This window comes from Marmota marmota, unplaced genomic scaffold (assembly GCF_001458135.2).
Source record: "Marmota marmota marmota unplaced genomic scaffold, marMar, whole genome shotgun sequence".
Lineage (NCBI taxonomy): Eukaryota > Metazoa > Chordata > Mammalia > Rodentia > Sciuridae > Marmota > Marmota marmota.
The window spans coordinates 88725983-88751930 of record NW_026000026.1 but is presented as its reverse complement, the minus strand read 5'-3'; the positions used below and the strand labels follow the sequence as shown (position 1 = coordinate 88751930).

Sequence of the window (25948 nt, the reverse complement as noted above, 5' to 3'; positions counted from 1 at the left end):
TCTGCCCCTACTCCAATTGGGGTGACGTGTCTACCACGCCGGCCGGCCGCTGGGCCTATTCCGCCGGTCGGTCGCAGGTCTGCCTACCTTGCGGGCACGGGCGGCGGCTCTGCTCTGCCCCTACTCCAAATGGGGTGACGTGTCTGCCGCGCCGGCGGGCCCCTGGGCCTGTTCCGGGCGCGGGCGGCGGCTCTGCTCTGCCTCTCTGGCTTGATGACAAAGTGAGAGAGACTTGGTGTTTGTGACTCATTTTCTTTACCAGGAGACCAACTGTTTCTGTCACCGCTGGTATCGATGAAGTTCTCTCCTCCACCGCTTTCTGATGACATCAGATCTCTGCCACGTTGGTATCCCATGCGAATGGCAGCATTTCGTTCCCTGTTCTATCCAGGCCCTCTTTTTCTCCTATTACCCTGATTTTTTTTTTTCCTCTGGGGCACTAATCATTAGTCATTAATTTGTGTGATAATCTTTGTCCTTCCTCTCCCTCTAAAGTATAAGTCAGTTTTGATAGGGAATTTTTTGTCCCTTGGCTGCTGTATGGTAGTTTGCCGCATAAGCATCACCACTGCATTAACATAAATATGTGAATATTCTGTGTATCCTGACCTTGCACCAAAGATGATTTAGTAATAAATAATATTTAAAGGATACCAGCACATTTTTAAAAAGTTCCACATGATGATTGCATCACACTTTTTGAAAACCATTTGGCATAAAATCTGCAAAAATTACATGGAGAAGCACTATATTACAAATATTTTCTCAAACAACATGATAGACTCCTCTTGATTTTTTTCCTTAAAAAACTAGTTAAAATAGTACCATTTATTTGAGACATATAGTACATATTAATATGAAGTAGTCAATAAGAATACAATGCTGAAAATTAAAGACCGTGACTATACTTTAAATGATGTGATTGTGGCATTTGAATGCTATTGTTCAAGGTATGGAAGATAGCTATGCCTAAAGTTCCAGAAGTCTCTGAAAAGGAGGTGGGATTTCACTTGTGTGCTCAAAGGACAGGATAGCAGTCAGCCCTGGACCCCAGAGAGGGTCACCCATGAGCAGAAGTAGATGAGTCAGTTCTGCACAGGTTCTGGCCAGAGTAGAGAGAACTCAAAAAAGAGTTGGCTCTGGGTGGAAAACAAGATTGGATGAATAATTGGAGCATATTCTGGGGCATTTTGGAAGCAGGTAGAAAAATTGGTCTTTTGTGCAGAAACTATGAGTTTGTGATAATGAGGTGCTAAGGAGTTTGCATTCTTTTGTTCCTCTATATGACAAGCTTTTTCAACTACAAATAAACAACCTATGAGAAAGGCTGTCCTTGAATGCTCGTGAAAACTATCCTCTGCTTCCTAAGGGAGACTGTCTAGTTCTTTGTAATTAGCAATAATTATTCCTTTCATCAAAGCATTTTACAAAGTACCAAGGCAGTGGTTATCCAGCAAATTGGTTCAGAAGGTATTGTTGTGTCATTCTTATTTTATTAATGAAATGCTATGACTCAAAGATGTATCATGTTAGTAAGTAGTGTGTATATATATATACACACACACACATATAATTATAACATTGGAAACATACATTATTGTTTTCACTTTATAGAATTAATCAATACAGCATGGGAAATGATTATTTTACACAATAGATTGTATACATTTTAAAACCTTATCACTGTTCTCTCAAAGCAGGTTGTAAAGGATGATCATAAAATGTATATAGTAACTATCTTCTAGAATGTTTCATTGTTTTACATATGAGGTTTATTATTACAACAACTCAGCTAAGCAAAGAACTGGCAGTATTCACATTTTATTAAGTCAAAGTTATATTGAAACTAATGAAAAATCATGTAGCTAGTCAGCATGTGTGACCCAATATATTTGAATACATTTTTTCTCTCACACTGAATTGATTGATTGGTTTTGTGTCATATTGATGCAGCTTAAGAGGAGAAGAAAAATGAAGAATTTCATAATCAAATAATCAGTCAAGGAGCTGCTGCTAAAATTAGTCAGTACTAGGGTTTAAAAACGAAAACCTGGAGTTACACAAATGTCTGTAATCCTCTAATCCTACAAATAATAAACACAAGAAAATCTTTCCTCATAACCTTTCCAGAGAGATTTAAAACATTTAACAGGGATTACATTGTTATAGGATGTCTGAAATTAATATGTGTGCATGGTAGAAAATCAACATTATTTAAATATGTAAAAGGAAAACAAAGATATGTCAAGAACTTTCCAGAACCAGAAGTTAGCTAAAAGCAATTGTAATTACACAATTACATATGTGTAATCTCCATTTTTTGATGTCTGACTCTTTGAAAATCTCCATTGTTCTTCCACTTTGAAAGATGGACTTAGCTCACCCTAACCATGTGTTTTTCTCCACACTTAATTTTCACTATGTATATGATTGTAATTTCATGAATATTTTTTTAAATTAACATTATGATTGTTTTTTCTGCATACTACTTTGCATATTGAACTCCCTTCTACATCCACCAACTTTTAGCAAAGTACACTCTACCAATTATATCAAAAGAGAAAATTTGTACCCCATTACAGACTCTCACCTCAGTCCCTTCCTGATTCATAAACTTTCTTTGGCTGGGTATACCATTATTTTGTATAGTGATAAGGTTTTAAAATGCATACAATCTATGTATAAAAATAATTATCTTCCATTCTATATAGATTACTTCTATAAAGTGAGAACAATAATGTATGTTTCCAATGTTATAATTATATATGTGTGTGTGTGTATGTAATATTTTCATTATACAGTCAAGAAATGTATTTGTACATTCCTGTGGGTCATGGGAAACTGAGGCAGGAGGATCAGAAATTTGAGGCCAGCCTAAGTAATTTAGCAAGACACTAAAATTAAAAAAAGAGAGAAAAATGTGTTTGGGATTTTAGGGAAGGAAATGTTGCTTTATAAATTGCTAGATCTATACTGCTCCGTGCAAGCAATTCATGATTTTGTGGAACAGGAACTCTTTTCTTATTATTCTATAAACTGTACTAAATCATTTTTACCTTTAATTTGCTTTGTAGTTGAACCTTTACATTGTATATATATGTTTGTTCCTTTTTCTTGAAGTTTTTAAGCCCCTTTTTGGTTGAATGCAGGTTTTTAAGCCCCTTTTTGGTTGATGTCCATCTCATTCCACTGACTTTTCTACCTCCGTGTCCCCTCCCCTTCCTCCTTCCCCTTTGCCCTATCTAGAATTTTTCAATTCCTACCATGCCCCACTCCCAATCCCCATTATGAATCAGCATTCTTATATCGGAGAAAACATTTGGCATTTGATTTTTTGGGATTGTCTAACTTCACTTAGTATTATATTCTCCAACTGCATGATTTTATTCTCTTTTAATGCTCTTTTAATCCATTGTGTATATATGCCACTTTTTTTTAATCCATTCATCCACCGAAGGGTATCTAGGTTGGCTCCACAGTTTAGCTATTGTGAATTGTACTGCTATGAATATTGATGTGGCGTGTCCCTGTAGTGTGCTGTTTTTAAGTTCTTTGGGTATAGACTGAGAAGAGGGATAGCTGGGTCAAATGGTGGTTCCATTCCCAGTTTTCCAAGGAATCTCCATACTGCTTTCCATATTGGCTTCACCAATTTGCAGTCCCACCAGCAGTGTATGAGTGTGCCTTTCCCCCCACATCCTCACCAACACTTACGTTGTTTGTATTCTTAATAGCTGCCATTCTGACTGGAGTGAGATGAAATCTTAAAGTAGTTTTGATATGCATTTCTCTAATTGCTGGAGATGATGAACATTTTTTCATGTATTCGTTGATTGATTGTATATCATCTGGGTTTGATCCCCAGCACCACAAAAATTAAAAAATCACAACAGAAATTTATTTATCTAGTCTTGATCTCTTTGAATTTCTTTTTATAATTTAAATTTTCCAAAGAAGATTCCTGAAAGTATGTATGAAATAGAACTTTTGTGCTCCTGCATGTCTGAAAATAGCACTTTACTTTGCACAGGATGGAAGATTTGGCAGGATGTGGAATTCTTTGTTAAAGACCATTCACTACAAACTTTGAAGGCTTTTAAAAGCTAAAATTTTAAACCAGCTTTTCAATAGATTTTGACATTTAGTGTGGCAGAGAAAAAGTTTAGGGTCATCCTAATTTTTGTTCCTGATTTTTTTCCATCTGTATATTGGCAATGTTTATTTCATTATTCTTAAAATTAAAAAAAGAAAAAGTTATTTAGGTGTGGATATTCTTCGCTTATTTTTCCCTAGGAATTTGGTAAATGCTTTGGATCTTTTCAGTGTAAGAAACTTTGGTTTCTTTTGTCTCTGAGTTTTGCTTTTCCTCTAATATTTTTGCTCTTTCATTGGGGAGTCTTCTAATTTTAGGTTGAATATTCATTCTTCCTTCCATCTTAATCTTCCTGATCAGCATTTTTGGGGGGTCCTGTTTGCTAACATAAGTTTTCTTTGAAAAGAAGAATCATATTGATGGACAGCCCCATCTACCTGCCTACCCATATACATACATAAATTCAATCATACCTGTTACATAGATATTCTGTGTGGCAGTTACTTAAAGAACATTTTTTATCAGTGTTTTGTTTTTAGCAATATGTCTTTCTTACAAACATTTGAAATTTTCTGAAATACAGATATCTTTAAAAATTGAGGGGGAAAAAGTAGCTGCTTTTGCTCCAACCAAAAAAGTATACTTAAATTAGTAATGTCTCATTTTTTCCATGTGGCATCTTAGAATAGAGGAAATATGATTTAAACCTCAGTACAGGAACAAAGCAAATTTTACACTGGATTTTTAAACTGTAAATTTACTTAATAATTGAATAATGATCCTTTTGTTTTCCTTCACCCCCTCATAAAAACTGTGTATTATGAACTAATAACTTGTTGAGAACCTGGCTCCCAACAGGCACATAATAAACAGTTCCTTTAGTTCCTTTAACTTTTTTATAGTGAAGTAACAATCTTCTTTATTGATTATTTCTACTCAAGAAAGAGATCTGTTGACTTCAGTCCTGTAGTCAATATTTAGCACATCTTGTTCTGATTGAATAAGTATTAAATATACAATGTGTACAAGCACATGTGTGTGCGTGACTGTGAGCATGTACGTAAACATATAAGTACAAGAAAAGCCATGTCCTAAGCAGATAATCGTCCTCATGTCTTTCTCAGACAATATGCTGACTTAAACTACTTGGAATATTGAACTTAAAATTGTAATTTTATATAGAACTGCAATCTGTGATTGAATTATTTATTAGATGCTTCTAATTTGTTCCAGGGAAACTTTGTTTTTGTTTATCTTTGTTGGGAAGTAACTTTGTAAGATCTGAGCTTCTAGAAGAGAGAGACACTTAAGGTGGAAATTGAGTTAAGTACTTCCTCAGCTTACATTTATTTCTTAGATATGTATAAACCCACACTTTGAAATATTTTATCATTGTTTCCAGTATAATTTCAGAGGTGTTATCACAAAGGGAAAAAAAATGGCTCTGATATGTACTAAAAGCCACACTTCAGAATCTTCCCTTTAAAGTAATGTCATTTGCTTTTCTTTTTAATTTTAGTTCTGTTGACTTAAAAATGTTTGCAGACACTGTGGCAAATATTTAGTCAAATGAACAAAATAATTAGTGTTTCTAAGTGGAAGCGTTAACACATTTATTTAACTGCATGAGGTTTCTCTTGCTTTGTTCAGAGGGATTTCTGTAAACCTCTGAGGGAAGATGTCCCCAGGAGTGGAGAGCTAAATGGGTAGGTTGGGTCCCATCCTGCTTTATGTGAAATGGTTTAAATGGCACCTTGTGCTACCATGCCATACACTTTGTTGAAATATGCCAAACAGTTCTCATTTTACTCATCAGATTGGGCAGAGTGACTCATGGTGTGTGTTGGTCAGGATGAGCCAGGAATTCCATACCCTTTTGATGAGAGTGTAGAACATTTGAGGAGGGAAATTTGACAAGATGTTTTATAATTCATCCTGTGTATTTATGTATGTGTATACATGCACAGGGATAAGGATGTTCTCTCTCTCTCCAATAAGACTATGAAAAAATTTAATGTCCACCTTGAAATCCTAGTTAAATAAATTATGATAAGATAATATCATACATAGGAATATTATATATAGGAGTACTTTGTAGCAATTGAAGAATGAGGTATATCAAAATACACCAGTAAAGATGTCTAAGAAGTATCACATGAAAAAGTAAAGTGGCTTAACTATATAGTATGTACTCAGGTGTGTAAGGAAAAACCCCTCCTACATGTATCTATACATACATAGCTTACCTGTGTATGGACAATTTTTGAAAGGATATTTAAGAAGCTTCTTAAGTTGGCAAGGATGTGGACAAATTCCTTATCTGAATGTCTTACGCTTTTCAGTTTACATCCTTTTGTAACTTTTAATTTTTTTCCAAGAGCACATACTATTTTTGAGGTAAAAAGTACCTCTGCCCTGCAGAGTTGTGTGCTTTTTATATTGACCAATGTCCTGATTTTAAATGTCCTCTTAAACTCACATAAATACAGTTACTTCATACTAGACAAAGGAGTCATAAACACTCCTGGAGGAAAAATAGCCTCTTCAACAAATGGTCCTGGGAAAACTGGAAATCCATATATAAGAGAATGAAAGTTAACCCCCATATCTCCCCTGCAAAAAACTCACCTCAGAATGGATCAAGGACTTAGGCATTAGACCAGATACCCTGCATCTACTGGAAGAAAATGCAGACCTAACTCTTCATTATATTGGCTTACAAATCAGGTTCCTTGACTCCTAAAGTTCAAGAAGTAAAATCAAGAATCAATAAATGGGATAGTATCAAACTAAAAAGCTTCTTTATAATAAAGGAAACAATCAAGAATGTGAAGAGAGAACCTACAGAATGGGAGAAAAATCTTTACCACCTGCACCTCAGATAGAGCATTAATCTCTATCTGGACATATAAGGAACTCAAAAAATTTAACTCCAAAAAACCCAAATAACTCAATCAGTAAATAAGCAAAGGAATTGAATAGGCACTTCACAGAAGAAGAAATACAGTCAGTCAACAAATATATGAAAAAAAAGTTCAATATCACTACCAATTAGAGAAATGCAAATTAAAACCACACTGAGGTTCCATTTCACTCTAGTCAGAATGGCAATTATCAAGAATACAAGCAACAATAATTATTGGTGAGGATGTGGAGAAAAGAGTACACTCATATATTGCTGGTGCACATTGGTGCAACCACTCTGGGAAGCAGCGCAGAAGTTCCTCAAAAAACTAGGAATGGAACCACCATTTGACCTGTTTATACCACTCCTTGGTATATATTCCAAAGGAGTTAAACCTACAATAACACATCAATGTTTATAACAGCTCATTCACAAGAGCTAAGCTATGGAACCAACATAGGTGCCCTTCACCAGATGAATGGATAAAGAAAATGTGTATATATATAAACAATAGAGTATTTATTACTCAGCTCTAAAAAAGAATGACTTCATGACTTTTGTCAGCAAATATATGAAAGTGATCTCCACTATCATGCTAAGTGAAATAAGCCAATCCCCCCAAAACCAAAGGTAAAATGTTCTCTCTGATATGTGGATGCTAACACATAACAAGGAGGGATGAATAGAAGTTCAGTGGATTTGACAAAGGGGAATTCTGAGAAAGGAGGGGGATAGGAATAGGAAAGACAATGGAATGAATCAAACATAACTTTTTTATGTTCTGATCTGAATACATGACTAGTGTAACTCCACATCATGTACAACCACAAGAATGGGGTCCTAATTAGAATAAGTTATACTCAATATATGAATATATATCAAAATACACACTACTGTCATATGTATCTAAAAAAATTCAAAAGGAAGAAACCTAGAAATAAATAAGTAAATAAATATCCTCTGGGAGTAAAGATCTTATGCCACTCTCCTATCTTCCCCAAGTGTTCTGTGTTCTGCAAAGTCCCCTCCAAAATCCAGAAGCTTGGAAGGAGCATGGAAAGAAGATACTGTCTTCACTCCAGAAATGTTTCTGGGCTTCCCCTACTTTGGGGTGTTTGCTTTTTCCTAATGAGGACTCTATTAGGGAGCCTGAATGTCAGGAGTCAGTATTGTGCACTGATTAAGACAGATTCAGCCAAACTGCAGGCTTCAAAATGTAGCTGTACTATAGTCAGTTGCTCATTCTCTCCATTTCCTTAATCTGTTTCTTTACCTGAGAAATAGGAGGGATGATAATGCCTATTTTATAAAGTTGTTGTGAGAATTAAATGAATCATTACTATAAGTAACATGATTGGAAAGGCCTGCATATAGTGAGTTCTATAAAAATACTTTTTGAAAATATTATTTGCCCCCCACCCATGCCATTTGTCCTTAACAATAGAGTGGGTTTTCCTGCAAAAAAAAAAAAAAAAAAAAAAAAAGTAATTTAAATGTATATACATTGAATCTTGGTTATTTATAGTAATCATAGAGAAAATTGCTATCAGATTTATCCTTTTTATTTCTGTGTAAGGAAAGATAGTGGAATGAATCAAACATAGCTTTAAAAATTTTTTTTTCCTTTTTTCTTGCCTGTATTTCAAATTTTCTCTTTATTCCTGGTTTAAAACAATTCTATTACAAAACACCTTGGGTTTTTTCCATTGTGTTTCTTGTGCATAATCCATTGATCTTAATCTTGGATCTGTAAGTTTATAGTTTCCATCAAATTGGGGAAATTTTTGGCCATGATTTCTTCAAACATATTTGTCTTCATGTATCCTCACCACCCCTGCCACCCCCATCTCTCTTCTCCTTTAGGGATTCGGCTTCCACAGTTTGCTGTTTAGAGTTGTCTTATAGTTCACTTAGGCTGTTTCTTTGTCTACTTTTTAGGGCTTTTCCTCCTCTGTTTCATTTTGGAGAGTTGCTATGACTAGGTCTTCATCACAACCTTCACATTTGGAACATCTAATCTGCTGTTAATCCATCCAATATGTTATTATCACAAACGTTGGTGACTTCATCAGCTGGCCCCAAATCTGTTGTTCGGGTCTTTTCTCATTCCCTTTTACATGTCCACTGAACATCCTCAGCATTTCTTCTCGGTTTTTGTACAAAAATAATGTTAGGTGCTTTTGTCAAATGTCATTTCTGAATCAGTTTCGATTGATTGGTTTTTCTTCTCATTATGAGCTGTATTTTCCTGCTTCTTTTTGATTGGGAGATGTCTGATTTTGTGACTTTTATCTGATTGGGTGCTGGATATTATTACATTTCTAAAAATATTAACTCTGGTACACCCCGTTTCCTGGTGTTTACCTCAGGGTTCTGTTCCTCTCCCCACCTTCCCTGACCACGTTGTCTGAGCTTCACTTGTCAAACTCAGTCTCTTACCCTGCTGTGCCGCTCTTCAGACCCTCATTATATGTGGGCATCGTGATATGTGTCCATGTGCACGTGTGTGCACATGTGTGTGTGTGGGGGGGCAGCCTCCCTACTACATAGGACAGGAGCTCCGTGAGGGCTTTGCTCTTGTCTGTCCTTGTCACTGCTGCATCCCAGAGCCTAGGACAACTCTCTGGCACATTTTAGGCCCTCAAAGAAGATCTGTTGAGTAAATAAATAAATACCAGATACTATGCTGGGTGCCATTCAACACCATCCTGTGATGACACTGCCTTCTAAGGTAGTGACCTTAGAAGTCTGTCAGGAGAGCAAAGTGAGAAAGAGCTTTTTCTACGAAGCAGGGTGATATAGATGTTCGACAGTCGGAACAACTAAAGAGAAAGGTCTGGTACAGATATTCAGGAAAATAGGGTTTATGAAAATGATTCCACTTTTTGCTTCTCTTGGCCATAGAAATCCTAGTTAACCAACTTCCTTTTAAAGATATTTTCCAAGAATTTAGAAGAAAAAAGTCTTAACAGTATTGGTATTCTGGATGTTTTTCCCACAGGCAACATGATAAAGCATTGAAGTTTATCATGTACTTTCCTTGTGTGTCTGTATGCATCCTCCATCCCTCTGCCTCCATTGTGAACTTGGTGCTGGTGGAAAGGAATCGTGGAGCCTTGGTGTTGGAACCCTCTGATCAGGAGGAGGGGTGACCTTCCCTGGGGCAGCCATTTCAGTATGTCTTGTAATTTCACCTTCAAGGAGGCACTTGAAGGGCTGACCTAGTATGGAGAGCCTGGCTGAGTCTTCAACCTTCTCTCTGCTATATGGATTCTGTGACAAATGTGCCAATTAAAGTGGTGGCTTTGTGATGAAGCCTCAAGTAACGAGACCCAGAACGTATCTTCGTTTACTTCACATGGCTCAGCAGATGGAAACTACTTTCATTGCTACCACATTGTCCTGATTTAAATCAGGGTCCTGACACTGAAAAGGGAACTCTGCAGCCGATTAGCCAAGCCCCAAGTTAAAACTGTGTTGCTCTTGTTTGTATTTCTCAGGGTGTTTTCCTGATTCTATTTCTGGTAGAGTCTTTGAAGAAGAATAGTTTTCTTTTGTGAATTAGTAAATGGAATTTTAAAAAAAAAAATAATGGATGTGTATCTGAGAGCTTGAAGTATATGCATGTGCTTTTTGAAGAAAATATTTTCATTAATTCACCAAAGAAAAGTATTTGTTTAGGAAGATTTCTTGAAAAAAAAAAAGTTAAGATAAAATATCCTTTAAATTGGTAAAAATTTCCCATGTATTTAAAAACAGGTTATGTAAACCAAATTGGCAATAGAATATTTTGCTTCTAGTTCAAGGAAGCACAAAAATGCTTCATGTTTCATGACCTAATTTCTGGCTTTCTAAAATAATCATATTTACATATAAGGCAGAAATATAGAACCATAGAGATCTATTTTTTGAATGAAAGCATGTGATGTTGTATCTTTACACGTTAAATTTGAATAGTTCTTATTTTTAGGCTTAAAATAAGTATGCTTTTAATATTCTTTAGTGCCATGTGATTTTAACTACAGCTTATTTTTCTTTCCAGAAGTCACTTAAAACAGGAAATGAGGCTTACCAAGTACTTGAACAATATTCTTTCATCTTGGTATTTACATACTCTCACTTAGAAAAACAAGGCTCATGTGCAAACTCTTGGAATAACAGAGCACCTGCTCTTGAGTTCCTGCCAAGCATCCCTCCCCACTCAACCTGAACATTGTATTTTCATGAGCATTTCACAATATTTCTCATCCCTGTTCCCAGTCTTGACCCACTGACCCAAGAATCAAGAAAATGTCATGTTAGTGCCTACTAATTAGTGCACCTAGAGAGCCTTTCATCTGGCCTTTCAACCTTCTGGAGGAAGGAGCACAAGCTGTCACTTGCATCATGCAGGGAAAATGAGCCTTTACTACATTTTCCCTGTTTTGCAAACAGCCGAATAAGCCCAGCTGAGCTAGAGATGAATATGCAGGTTAGGACGAAATTAACCTAAAATGCACTAGTGTTTGCATGACAGTGTTACAGATGAGACAGTCCTGCTTTGTTGAAATACCCCTAATGGACTTCCACAAGCCTGAGTTTTTTAACTCCAGTATTGCTGTTGCCTCACACTTTCATTACAAAATTATCATAATCATCTGATGAAGTTATTTTAAGGTTAAAAATAAAACAGTTAAAAAATTGAGTAGCATTTCAATGCATTGAAGTTTCCCTTGTTTTAAGACATGTTTTTGGAGAATGCTATAGTTTGTTTGTGAGCATATTTCGTTTGAGTGCTCATTAATCAGTGCTGTTGGGCCAGGGTCTCCTGAGCCTTCTGGGTTTGGGGGGAATCAGCTACTGTAATTAAAGGGATGAAATATATCATGGTCACAAACTTACTGCATCAGACAATTGAGGGTTTTATACTAGTAGAATTAATCTCTTTAATTTTTTCCTTAGGTGTTTAAGATAGAAGTGCTAATGAATGGAAGAAAACATTTTGTTGAAAAAAGGTACAGCGAATTTCATGCCTTGCACAAAAAGGTAACCTTTGGTTTTTGTTCTTTGCCTCCTTTTCTCTATATGGCAGATGATATAATGTTAAGACTCCTTTCTGTGGTTCTAGGAGCACTAATATTTCTTGTGTATACATGGTTTCTATTATCATGATGTAAATTTCATTTTAAAATGGATTATTCAGTCTCTTAAAGGTGTGCTTCCTGTGTAGATGGGGTTTCTCTTGGGATCATTTGCATATACAAATCTGAGGCTGCAAACCATTTGTAGTATACTGCATTAAATGTTATAGCTTCTGAAAGAATAAGACCCAGACCCTGTTTTATCCATGAAATATACTTAATGTTCTGTGCAAAAGGGAAAAGCAAAGTAAACTATCATTTTATGGAAAAAATTTATTAAACTCAACTTTTATGTACCTGGATAAGATAATATACATGTATATACATTTTTAAGACTGGGGAACACATGCAAAAGAGGATCATAGATCCTCACCTTCTTTTGAGTTGTAAAGGGCCATTATAAAAGACTGATGTTTCAGTTCTAGAATCTATTTCTCTAAAAGTCTTATATAAAGGAAACAGAATGTAAAAGCAATAACTGAGTTGTAGGGGAAAATGATCAGTAATGAATAGAAAAGTGAACAGTTTTTATCTTTTAACCAAATTTAATTTTTTGCAGGTTACAAATTATTATGGGGGTGCTGAAATTATCTTAATTAGAAATACCTTGTGAAATTGCTCAGAAAATTAACCATATATGAGTCAGTGAAATTTTACTATTTTTTTCATATGTATGAAATATATATGTACATGTCAATATGTATATATGTATTTACCCACCCACATGGACTGTATATATAAAATATATACATACATATACAATGTATGACATAATTCAGTCTCCTTATTGGTTAGGTGAGAATTAGATGATTAGATACTGAGTACATATTAAGAAAGAGAGTCATTTTTTTAAAAAGATTTCATTAATGACCTCTTCAATTTTCTGGGAAATATCATTGCATAAATAATTTGTGATGGTGTACTAACTCTGTATTTAAACTTTTTAAACATTTTTTTAAATTAAGTTTTCCCACTGTGTTTAATCAGAAAAATGGAGAATTGAGTATAAACTTTAACAGAATATTGTTGGGAGGTTAGTGAGCCTGTTGCTCTCTGTTTTCCTTTAAGGGGAGCTCCAGGTTGTCTGTATGCTTCTCTGTTAGGACAGCAAGGGATAATTCACAATGAATCCTCCAGTTCAAATTTTGTTAAGCTCAGGTTCACTTTCAAAAAAAAAAAAAAAAAGAATTACAGGTGAATAGCTATTTAGGCCAGGTTTTGCCAGCAAATTTTCCAAAGCACCAATTCCAGAGGCTCAAAGAGAAACAAACCTGAAATCTAGGTTTCACTTCCTTCTCATGGAATTCTGTTTTCGTTCATTTTTTGAAGGAAACAGCCTCTGGAGAGGTTCTGCTGGATACCTAATGACTTAGTCTCTCCAAGGAGAGAGAGTAAGACCAGCTCTCCCCCCATACCCCACTCATCTTCTGCCAACCAGTCTGGACTAGGCAACCTGTCATGTGTAGGTTCCTTCCTAACTGCCTGGGTCAGCACCCAGTACTGCATGACCCGACAAAGCCCAGCTCTTCTCTCCAGATACTGGGATCGGCTCACAGGAAGCACAGCTGGGTGATTGCCAATTAGGCCAGCTCTGAGCAGGCTGCCCAGGCTGCTGGAATGGAGGCTCACTCACCCTCTTCTCTAATTCAGTTTGTTTTCCTCTGCAGCAAAGGACCTTCTCCCCAGTGATCTAGGCAATTCTTAGGTATTTGAAATCAGAAAAAAATTCCTAGATTTATTAGGACTTGCTCTCCTCTCAATTTCTACAGTTCTATTAATAATTTTAGCTAGTCTCATAATTCCATAACAAAGTTTGCTAGAATTAAAACAGAACAAATTCTCAAATTCTTCAATTTTGCATATTTCTAGCAGCTTTGTTAAAATATTTGTGATATCATTACAGGGACATAGAGACAAAAATAGGTTTGTGGGACAGAGTTTTAGTTGGGATGCACTATCTAATCTTCTGCATTCTAGAGGTGATAGCCTCTGCTAGAAAAGTCATCTTTACTTATATTAAAGAGGTAAAGTTTCCTCTACTTGCCCCATTTGACTGTATTAGATTTCACAAAATGCTAACTATAAAGGCAATTAAATACAAGTAATAGTAAGAAGTAAAAAGAAAAATCATTCTGTAATCTTGATTGTAAAAGTGTGTGCTAAGGATTAAATGGGTAAAAAAAATTAATCCAAATATTGTACACAGCTTTATTGATTCTGTTGCCCATGTGTGGCCTCATTCTCTTTTTACAGTTTTCCATATTTGAATTTTGTAACAGGATATGAATGTTATATGTTTACCAAGAATTATGTTCCCTTAAATGTAGTTGAATCGATTGTCATTTAATTTTCTTGAAATATTCAACTATTTCTGCAGTGTATGTAATTTATTCTCTCACCTATCTTGACTTTTCTTACCTTTTACATTACATTTCACTTTTGCTTAACGTGTTTAACCAGCGTCCCCAAGTTGACTCTAAATAACATATGAGCTATTTGCAAGTGCTTTGCACCTTTAGGATAATGAATGAATAGCTTCTGTCCATGCACCACAGCAACACACACACACACACACACACACACACACACACAATGCCGCCTAGCTGATTGTCATTGCTGATTTAAAGGCAGAAACTAAAACCATTACCTACAGTTTGGATAGTGTTAAAGAAAGTCCTTAATGCTTATTACTTCTCCTGAACTTTTGTAATTGTACTTGTTAAAGTACTGTTTACATCTTTCTTAGAATTGTTTTTCTAATATTTGGAAAAATGTAAGAATTTCTTTCTACGTGTGCATTGTTTTTCTCCCTTCAACTTGCTTTTAAATTATAAACTGAACTCTTTTTAAAATTATTTTTTTGTATTTGTAGATGGACACAATACCTTTATTTTATTTAGTTTTATGTGGTACTGAGGATCAAATTCAGTGCCTCACACGTGCTAGGCAAGTGCTCTACCACTGAGCTACAGCCACAGCCCCATAGCAGATTTTTAATGTAACTGGCAAGCATGAGAGTGTAAGGTTCACAGCACCCCATTAACTTGAACTTTATTTCTTCAAAAATTGTGTTTGTTTATTTGGCAGCACATATGCCTTGTTATTGTTGAATTGGTATCTCTTTAGTTTACTTAATAGTTGTATCTTTTTTTTTCAAATTGTCTATTTATGTGTGTTCTCATTTATCTACCTGGTCTTATTGTTTTTGCTTATTATTTTGTGTGGCCTTGAAATAAAATATTAGTCATTTGCTGAAAGTATATTTTACCTAGTGGCTATTTAATTTTTGTTATGAAGTTATTTTAATTTGAAAAAAATTTTATATTTTTATGTTTTATAATATGTCCATTTTTACTCTTTTAAATTTGTCATTTCTTCTAGAACTATGATGAGTATTTGATTCTTTTTTTTTTTTTAAGTTTCTATAGATTGTTATTTTTTCAAGTGTGAACTCTGGACCACCTAAGTGCTGATTTCAGGATGCCAATCAGACTCTGATGCAGCTCAGAAATCTGCTTATTAAACCAGCCCCCCAGAGGATCTTAATGCTGGTTCATGTTTGATAAATTCTATTGTGGGTTATATTTTTAAAGAAATTACTTATGACACGGCCCCTCTCACCTATCACACACACACACACACCCACAAGGTGTAGAGCCATACCACTCAAGGTTTTAAGCCTCAAAGTGCTTCCCTACATTCTCTTGCCTGCATTATCCAGAATGTCACTAAGTCCTGTTGATTCATTCTTCCAAATATCTATAACATATACCATTTTATTTTTCATTGTGTACTCCTGCCATCCCAGTCCAGAGCTACTGTGGATTAGTGTTGCATTACCCATTTCTGATTCCTGTCTTCTTTCCATTCTCTGCTGCATGCAGTTTTCCTAAAGCACCATTTCCATCTCAATTCTTGCACTCATTCTGAAATAGGCCTGTATTGTCTGCCACACTGTAGACATTGACTCTCAAGGCCCATATTCTTAAACCTCGAATGGTATCCTAGTGTCACTATAACACTAAGTGTCACCAAGCACTTAATGGCTTAAACCAACATGCCTTTATTATTTCACTCCAAATGGGTTGGCAGGACTACATTCCTTCTGGGGGCCTTTAGGAGAGAACCAGTTTTGCCTTTTCCAGCTTTGAGAAGCTGCCTACCTTCCTTCCTTCCAAGAAATAGAAATTTCTTGGTTCATGGTCCTCTTTCATCTTCTAAGCCAGCAATCACGTTCCTCCAGCTTCTGCTTCCACTATAACATCTGCTGTCACATCTCCTCTTTTTGATTTTGACACACCTGCCTCCCCCTGTGGTAGCACTGAGCTCAGTAATCCAGGAAAGGCATCCTATTTCAAGATCCTTTGTTTAAATCTCATCTGTAAAGCTCCCTTTTCCATATAAGGGAATATATTTTTAGATCCTAGGGTTTAGGGATTCTTGGGCATCATTGAGGAAACCATTATTCTGTCTTCCTCAAACTCTTTGCTGGGCTGGTCTTATTTCTCACTGCTCCTCCTAAGAAAATGTCAGCCCAGCCACTCTGTCTCTCCCTGCACCCAGGTATCTGCTGTGAAAATCACCACCTCTCTCTCTTGTCAGGCTGAACATCCTTCTGTGTTCTGACCATTCCAACCAATCCAAGATGTGTCAGTTTCTCCTTCTTCTATGCCAGCTTCCTTGGTTCCCTAATGTCTTTGTCCTGGAATCTCTTCCATTTAGAATAGAAATTTCTACTTAAACACTCAAAACATCTAAGATAACTAAATCTTAGTCATCCCTAAATTTTGTCAAATTAGAAGATAATTTTGTTTTAAAGGAGGGACCAAGCCTTATCTTTTGTATCTTTCTTGCTGTTAGAGTGTTGGGCACATCTTAGGCATTGAATGAATATTTGGCAAATGGGATATTTGGAGAACTCCCTGCACGTTCTCATGTGGAAGTTTATTCCACTGAAGTTTGACTGCTGGTCCCAATAGACCTACCTGGTTCCTTCATAGCTCCCACTGTGCTAGCACAGGATAGGAAAAACCCCACTGCCACCCTGAAACAAAGCAAGGCCCCCCTCCCTCATTCTTTGTAGCAGGGTGCCCTTTCTGCAGGTCAAGCAAGTCTTCTGTGAGCCCTCAAGCTTGTAAATGCCTCCCCTATGCCCCATCTGCCCCTGTCCATGACCCCCGACAGCCAATTAATTTACCATTTTCAATGTTGGTGCTTGAGAGGAGTTTTACCTTTGTAGACCCCCAGATCTCATGCACGGGCAGGAAAACCTTCCCTGCAATGCAAACTGTTAAGCATATTTTAGTTTTCCTGCCTTCCCAGCTGTTTTCTGTCAGTTCCAGCCCACCCTTTTTATTCACCAAAGTTTTCAGTGAAACATGGTGCTGGTTCTCTTTAACGTTAACTGTCCTCATTTTTGTTATTGCCTACATTGGGCTTGAGTCAAATAGTGCATTCTCTTCTATTTAATTTAATGAAGCACACATTTCAGAAGAACCAGAAAACTGCTGCATGGGATCAGACTAAGAGTACCACGTCATGCACTGTGTCTCTAAAGGGAACCCCGAGAGAATGGGGGTGACGATATGCAGGGAGGGTCGTCTTGCTGCTTTAAATTCTTTTCTTTTCCGTTGTTTTTGTTCATGTGTTTTGGACAAACTATTTCCCATCCTTTCTGTGGAACATGGTTGATTTTTTCTAACCAATGTGTATGCCAGTGTCTATACAGAGTAAGTTCTATGTAGATCCTAACAGGATAGTAAGGAAAAGGAAGCAGTGGCATCAGGAGAAGAGGATTGTGTTTGTGGGTATCCTGGAATCTGGTACTTATCTGCGTGGATCAGAAAGGCCGTGTGCCCGGACGCGGCTGGGCTGGGACAGTTAATCATCTGAGGAAGCGGCAGAGGAGTATTCATCTTGCAAGCAGCTGAGCCCTACTGGAAACACATTGTCCCGGGTTTGTCTCTCATCTAAAGCAATCCATTACTCACCCGCCAGTGTCACAGGTCCGGCCGCGGCGATGATGGGCTTCCTCAGCACTGCTCACATAAATAAAAAGGAAAAATGTTTTCAGTGCTGTATCTGTGGGAGTCAAAAAAAAAAAATCAAAAGAGAGAGGAGACAGATAATGGAGTTGATTTTCTGAAATATAAGACAAATTGTGATTCAATAATTTCAAAGAAAATTTCTATGTGTGTAAATGGAAACTTAGCAAGCTTATTACCACAGAAAAATTGAGCATCTTGACCTCGTTCTTGTTGGGGAAATCCCTCAAGTAGCACAGAGATGAGATAGCTGTCTGTTCCCTCGCAGGCAGTGATGAATTCCTCCCTCCTCCTCTCTGGCACTGTCCTCTTCCCCCAGCCCTGGATCGGACAGTAGGTGAACCCCTTTTACAGAACAAAGCCCACCTTAGGCCACCAGCCCCCTCCGTGTCTATCCAACCGTACTCTTCCTCTCAGGAGTCCTTCTAGGGAACCCCATGCTTCCCTTGGTACCCCTCCTCTCGAGTACCTATGGTCATTGTGTGGTCTGGTCGTGCCCTGCCCCTTCTTCTTGAAACATTTTTCTAGAGAACTTGCTTTTCACTCTCCCCCATCCTCTGCCCTCCCCTCAGAGTTGGGTCTCTCAGCCTTGGCCCTCCTTGTATTTTTCCATTGCAGCATGATAAATTACCACAACCACAGACATATAAGCTTAAAACAACAGAAATTATCTCTAAGACTCTGTGGGTCGGGAGGCCAGGCCCAGGGGTCCTGGGTTCTCTGCTGAGCATCCCACCTGGCTGAAATCAAGGTGCTGACCAAGGCTGTGGACTCTGAAGCTCAGAGTCTTTCTTCTGAGGTCATTCAGGTGGACTTCCATGCCTTGTAGTTGCAACACTGAGTCTCCCACCCCTTTCTTTCTTTCCTTTTTTGTTTTTTTGGTGGCTGTTGGCCAAAGGTAGGTTTCAGCTCCCAGAGACCATCCTTGGGTCCCAGCCAGGTGATACTCTTACAGCATGGCAGCCTGCTATGACTGAGGCTTATAGAATACAAGGTGGTCATGGAGGTAATTGCCCCAAGGTCTTCACAGGGTGAGGGGGCTCTGCAGGGCATCTGAACCATGGGCCCTTTTCCTTCATTTGGACCTAACTCCTGCTTTCATCTCCTGAAGTTCCATGGCTATAAATACACTTCTACATTCTGATTCCCATGTTTACAGACCTACAACTGATTACCCATCACCCCACCCTGGCTGCCTGTTGGGCATCTCTGACTCAATATCTCCAAACAGAACAAAGGATATGTTAGGAGTATCTCTGGTTGCATACAATAGAAACTTAACTGGATTTCTTGAGGAAGAAAGAGTTTTATTATTCTTGTACACAAGAAAATTAAAAGTAAGCAGTCCCAGGTGATAGAGCAACTCCACTACATCACATTCCGGACTCCACCTGTAATCCTGCTTCACCAGCCTTACCTTCACAGTTGATTTTTACCCTATAGTTATAACATAGCTGCCATCCTTCCCGGCATTGCTTCTGCATTCCTGGCAGAAAGAAATATTGCTTCTTGTGAGAAAATAGGAACACTGCCTAGTAGACTTGTGCTGCATTTCATTCACAACCCTGTCATATGCCACTGTAATTACAGGGGAACTTAGAAATTCAAGAGTTTTAACTCAGCATGTTGGCACTCTAAATGACATTTTTTTTTTTAATTGTTGATGGTAGTGGTGAACTTTTGGTTTTTGGTTTACAAAGAGGGAATGAGTATTGGGCAGGCAGCTAGCAATGGCAGCCACATTCCCCTATTCATGTGGGATTAGATTTGGTCAAAGTGACTCTAAAACCAAAATAATGGTGACACTAACAAATCTCACTTTGCTCCTCTCTCACGTGAATGCCTGGGCTGTCGAGGCAGTTTTGTGATCATCAGGGACCTGGGCTTTTGTTGCTGTCCATTCTTATTATGCAGCTTCTGCCTCATCATCAAAGGTGGCTGCTACTGTGTGGGTAGTTTAGCTAGCAGAAGGGGAAAAACAAAAGGCAGTAGCCCTACCTTTGAGAACGCTTCCTGAAAGTTGCACATATATGTTTGTTTACCTACCTGTGACCAGAATTCTGTCACATAGCCACACATAGCTTGAGGGGGAGGAGGGTTTGAGAAATGTGTTCCTTATTCTGAATGGCCACATACTCACCTGAAGATCAGGAGTTGTATTCTGTAGAACACAGGGACAGTGGATTTGAGGGGAAAATTAGTCCATGAGCCATTTATCCCAATCTACTACTTTTCAGTAAGGTGACTACCAGGTCACTCATAGAAGGGCTGCCAGGGAAATTAAAAAACCTAAGAAAGGGGCTGGGGCTATAGCTCAATGGCAGAGTGCTTGCCTACCATGTGTGAGGCACTGGGGTTTGATCCTTAGCATCACATAAAAATAAACAAATAAAATAAAGGCATTCTGTTCATCTACAACTACAAAAAAGTTTTAAAAGAAAGAAAGAAAGAAAATACCTAAGAGGGAAGATCTGTCTTAGAGCTATCCTAATTGCTTCTACTTTGCACACACACCCCGTGACCTTCCATCTGCCATCTCCGTGGCTAGCACGCAGTCATAAGCACCATCACCTTTTGCCTGGGTTTCTGTAGGCGCTTCCGACTGTTCTCCCTAGTCTTACTCCAGGCCCTGGGTCGTCCATATTGCTCCTGGAACCCAGCATGTTTTCCTTAAAGTCAAAATCATATCACATACCAGCTTCCTGCCTTGCAGTATCTGGCACTGCCACCTCTCATCCAGTCCATCTCCTGCTTTCTAGTTTTGAATACCTGAAGCCTGTCACTCCTATAACGTTCCTCCAGCTCCACACCTGGGTCCCTCACAAAATGATTCAGGTTGCTCCTAGATTCTCCCACCTCACACAGGCCTTCCCAGCTGCTAACCGGTTTCTGATGCTGGCTGTCTTTGCCCTGTTTTATCAACTGCTTACTGTTTGTTACATTTATTGTTAATTGTTACTGTTTATGTAAGCTGTATGCAGCAGAAATGTCCCCAGCACCCAGGAGCATGAAGGAGCTCAATCTGTTGAATATTCCATGACTACCTTCAGGGGCTCCATTTTCTCTGGAACTTTTTTCTGACTGGTGGAAGAATAATGTGCTTTAATGAATTCTAGAACTTACTCAGTGTTTCTGTACTATTTACTTCATGGAACTAACCTCACTTTGGAAGCTCCCCTCCCCAGATCCATGGACTTTCTACTACAACCCAGACTGGTTGTTCTTTAGGCCTCTTCTGCCATCTTTGGATTTCCACCCCAAAGGGGCAGAGCTATGAGTTCTAATCCTATTTCTTCTCCTCTTTGAGTTAAGCTCTGTTTTCTGGAATTAAGTTCTCAAACAAGGCATAGGAGATGAATGTTCTGAGTCTGCATGTCTGAAAATGCCTTCATTCTCTCACTTGATTGGTAGTGTGGTTGGTTGTGGAAGTGCGTTTTCAGGTGAAATCTTTGGGGTATCTTTCCGCATCCATTGTTCCTATTGAAGAATCAGTTGCCACCAGAGACGTGTTTCCCCTGTTTGCGACCTCATGTTTTCCCCTGTGCTCTCTCTATCATTGATGTTCTGAAATCCCAACAGACATATAATATATTTAAAAAAATATATTATGCTTACACCCAATTAATTCTTAATCTGAAGACATAATCTTTTTTTTAGGTCATATGAAAGTGATTTTTATGTCTGGATTGCATTCTATTCTTAATGGATTATTAAGTCTAATTTCAAACATCCTGGATTTATTCTCTTTATGTTTTATCGTTTCATTGACCCTTTCTTTCCTTTGTTCTACATTTTGGAAGATTTCCATGATTTTGTATTCTACCACTTTTTTTAAAAAAAATTGTGTCATTTTTTAAATTTTCAGAAGATCTTTCCTCTTTTCTGATTGTTTCTTCATCATAGTAACCTGTTCTTTTTTTATATATAGAAGCATATCTTCTCAAGTCTTTCTGCAGGTAATAAAACAAATTGTTAAAGATCTCACCTGTTATTTGATGTGTCTGTTTCTTTTGGGATTAGTTGTTCCATTTGTTGTTGTTGTTGTGGTTGTTATTGTTTTGGTCCATTTTCTTTCATAGTGCTGGTTTTCCTATGAAACTGAACCTTAATTGCCCATCCACCTAGATTAATTATTCCAGTATTCTCTGTCTTGAATACATAAATCTGCTCCTTCTACTGAGTGGGTGGAACACAGGGCTGTATTTCTGTCTTAGTCTCATCTTGTCCCATTCCCTATGGCTCCTTGCTTTTTTAAAAACACTATCAAGATTAAATCCAGGCATCAGTAACCTTTTTTAAAAGGGTATTTGTTTTTTCCTCTCAAAAAAAGCCTGGCAGTGGGCAGTCCAGAGTTGATATGACAGCTCCAGGAGACTGTCCTGCACCCTGGCCTTTTCTTTCTCCTTAGTCACTTAGAACACCTGTCCTCTGTCTTCAGAATTCCCTCATGAAAATAAATGTTTACAGTTGCTCCATAGGCACATGCTGGGCAGGAAAAGGGTGAAGGGGGCATGGGACTGAAGGTGCAGCCAGTTGAGTCTGGTTCACGTGGAAAGTGTATTTATGGAAAGTCTTTTGCTGTGGCTTCTGATTATATTGCGTTGGCTTCCACTATCCTCAAGGGGCGTTGGGAAATTTAGTTTTTTAGCTAATAATGAAATACATTATTTCCCCCAATTTTATAGGAGTTCTGTTGTTAAGGAAGAATAGATTTTGAGTTTGCAGCCATTGCCTTCACACTGTGATTTCAGTGGTACTTGGAAGAAGGGAGGAGTCCACCCAGGCTCGGCCTCAATACTTGAAATGGAAGTGCTAATCTTTGAAATGCAGAGTCTTCCTCTTCATGCCTGGAGTGGCTGATGTTGAATGTATTCTTCATAGGGGAAGAATTTTTATTATATGTTTAATGACCCATATTTAATTGTGTGCAATTTCTTATTCATTATGATGCTTTTTTCTTTGCATGTGTTGGGAAGGAGGAACCTTTGCAGGTTTTTCCAAATCTTGAATTGGACCATGAGATTCACTCTATTTTTAGAGACAGTGTGTTAGTCTCCTACTGGTAATGTAACATAGTACCATAAATGTAGTGACTTAAGATAACACTAATTTATGATCTTGCACTTCTTGAGCTCAGAAGTCCAAAGTGAGTTTTCTGGGCTAACATCCAGGTAGTCAACAGGGCTATGTTCCTTCTGGAGGCCATAGGGCAACATCTGTTCCAGCTTCTAGAGGTTTCCTGGATTTGAGGTCTCTCATTTCAAAGCCAGTCCCCTGGCATCTTTCAGTCTTTTTCTGGCTCTGACCCTCCTGCCTCCCTTTTGTAAGGATCCTTGTGATTGCATCGAGCCTAACCTGATAATCTAGGATAATCTACCTGTTTTAAAATCATTAATTTAACCAAATCTGCAAAATCCCTTTTGCCATATAAGGTAACATTCACAGGCTTAGGATTTGGTCATCTTTGGGAAGGAAATTATTCTGCCTACCACAGGCAACTGTAACTCAATTTTGAACAGAATTTTCTTTATATGGTTTCCTGAAACTGCTGCCTAGGAAGACGTAGCTAAGAACTATCATTCAGTTTTCATGAACAGAATATGAACTTAATTGTTAGGGATGTTGGAAAGATTATCCTCTATTCCATTATAGAATTGTCAAGAACCTCTGCAAGCAATATGGTCTAATTCATGAGGCATTTCTAGGGACAGTGGTTATAAACAATTGTATTCGGTTTTGCTTTCTTAGGTGAAAAATATGTGGAAAGACTTTTTATCAGAATATTACTTGAAACAAAATTTTGTTCCATTGATTTCTTTTACAAAATAAATATATTTTTAAAACTTTTTTTTTTTTTACTTTTTGTCTCGTTTACTGAACTTTTGCTTTTTTCAGGAAAAGTAATTTCAATATGAAATATCAATAGTAACAACTACCAGAACACAACATTCTTGTTCTAAAATCTGAACAGTTAGGACAACTAAGTAACGAATTTTTTGACAAAATTCCAGCATAATTATCTTCTCCCCACCTTTTATTATTATTATTATTATTATTATTATTATTATTATTATTATTGGCTATAACAGTGTTTTACTTTCTTTTATTGGTTCCCTGCTCATAATGTCATTATAATTTTTTCTCTCATATTCTTGTCTTTATAGCTTAAGAAATGTATAAAAACTCCAGAAATCCCTTCTAAACATGTCAGAAACTGGGTCCCAAAAGTTTTGGAACAGCGACGACAAGGTTTGGAAACTTATTTACAGGTAAGATATGTTTAGATCCTCAGTTAATATAACCTAAATAGTTGTATGTCTTACTATTTTTAAGAGTATATGAGAGTGATAAAAAAAATATATAAAGAAGCAAAATATTCTTAATTAAAATAAAGGAAGTTTTATAATTATAAAATGTTGTTGGTTCATTGATTCTAATTAGTTTCTATTTATTTGGTTTTTCTATTTATTTGGTTTTTGCTATGGGGAAGTGAAAATATGGTACAAAGGGAAAAACTGACATAAAGAGGACCTATCCATTTTTTAAACTCACCTCTACAAGCACTTTGGTTTTGTGTTTTGTTTTCTTCCCCGGGTTTATTGCTTCCTCATAGCAGCCTCAACCTTCAGGTTTTGGGTGTTTGGGGACAGATTGGTTTAGTAATAAAAAGTGAATTTTTAGTGGACCCCACTAACATACCTATAGAATCACACTGAGGGGGTATCACCTCTAACGAAGCACCTCCTTCTTTGAAAATTAGAGTCTATGTGTAGGAAGAACACATTAGGAGCTCTTCTGCAGCAGAGGAGAAGCAGAACTACCTGAGTGAGACCAAGGCACTCTCCACTGGTGAATGAAAAGCAAAGGGAAAAGGCTGAACAGTTTCAGCTTCTCTGAACTTAAAACCAAAAGCCCCAGAGGCCTGTGGTAAACATTCAGTGAAAACAAAACACAAGTCCAAGACAATGCTCAGGGCAGGGTTGGGATAGGCCACCTGAGGTCAGCTAGTGCTCCTCACCTGAGCCAGAGAGGATCCATGTGTGGGAATGACTGAGGCAGACAGGGCAGGAGCAGAGAAATCTTGCCTCTCAAAAATAAAAAAAAAAAAAGGAGCTGGACTTCACTAAGAGTTAGGAATTCGTGACTGATTCTTCCAAGACATGTTCCATCAGGGAAATAAGCAGCCACAACTATATTCTTCCTTTAATATCATAGGAAGAGAAGGGAGTGTGTAAAGCCACTGTGCTTTTTCCTCTACAGAGGATGGTTGTGCCTGAATCACTGGTGATTCGATGCTGAGGAGAGGCTGTGCTTGGTGATAAATTCAGAGGACTTCTCTCAGATGGCAGAAGTCTTCTCCTGGCCCCCTGTAGTTGGCCTGGTCTTCACACACTGGCATGCTCGAGGCAGCTGGGATGTGTGAGGGGGACTTTCTTCACTGTTCTTGGTCTTTTCCTTTTGGCCTTGGTGGAAGGATTCTTCACCGTCTCTCCCTGAGGGTGAAACAGCTTAAAGGAAACGGGGATCACCAATCACAGGAATGTGTGTGTGGCCCCAGACTCTACGTGACTCCCATAGCTTCAGGCAACACTTCAGAGCAAAAAAACAAACCAAAACCCAAAAAAACAAGACTTCAGAAATTGTATGCAAAGGGTAAAAATGCATGTTCTCTATAATTAAATAGAATAGGTAAACAATGCATTTTCATTTGTAAGCCAGATTTTCCACAGATATTGTATATCTTCAAGCTTTAGTTCCAAAGAAAGCTTTATTCTTTTCCCCCATT

General features: G+C 37.7%; 1 protein-coding gene across 3 annotated transcripts in view; it reads left to right on the top strand.

Annotated features, from left to right (window-relative positions):
• Nucleotides 1-25948, top strand: part of Snx24 (sorting nexin 24) — a 147303-nt gene that overhangs the window by 62034 nt on the left and 59321 nt on the right. For all 3 annotated transcript variants that reach the window (XM_048811844.1, XM_015486751.2, XM_048811843.1), the window contains 2 exons: nt 11940-12023; nt 24327-24431. In XM_048811844.1, coding sequence (XP_048667801.1) covers nt 11961-12023; nt 24327-24431 — 168 coding nt within the window. In that variant the 5' untranslated portion in view covers nt 11940-11960. The remainder of the gene's footprint in view (nt 1-11939; nt 12024-24326; nt 24432-25948) is intronic.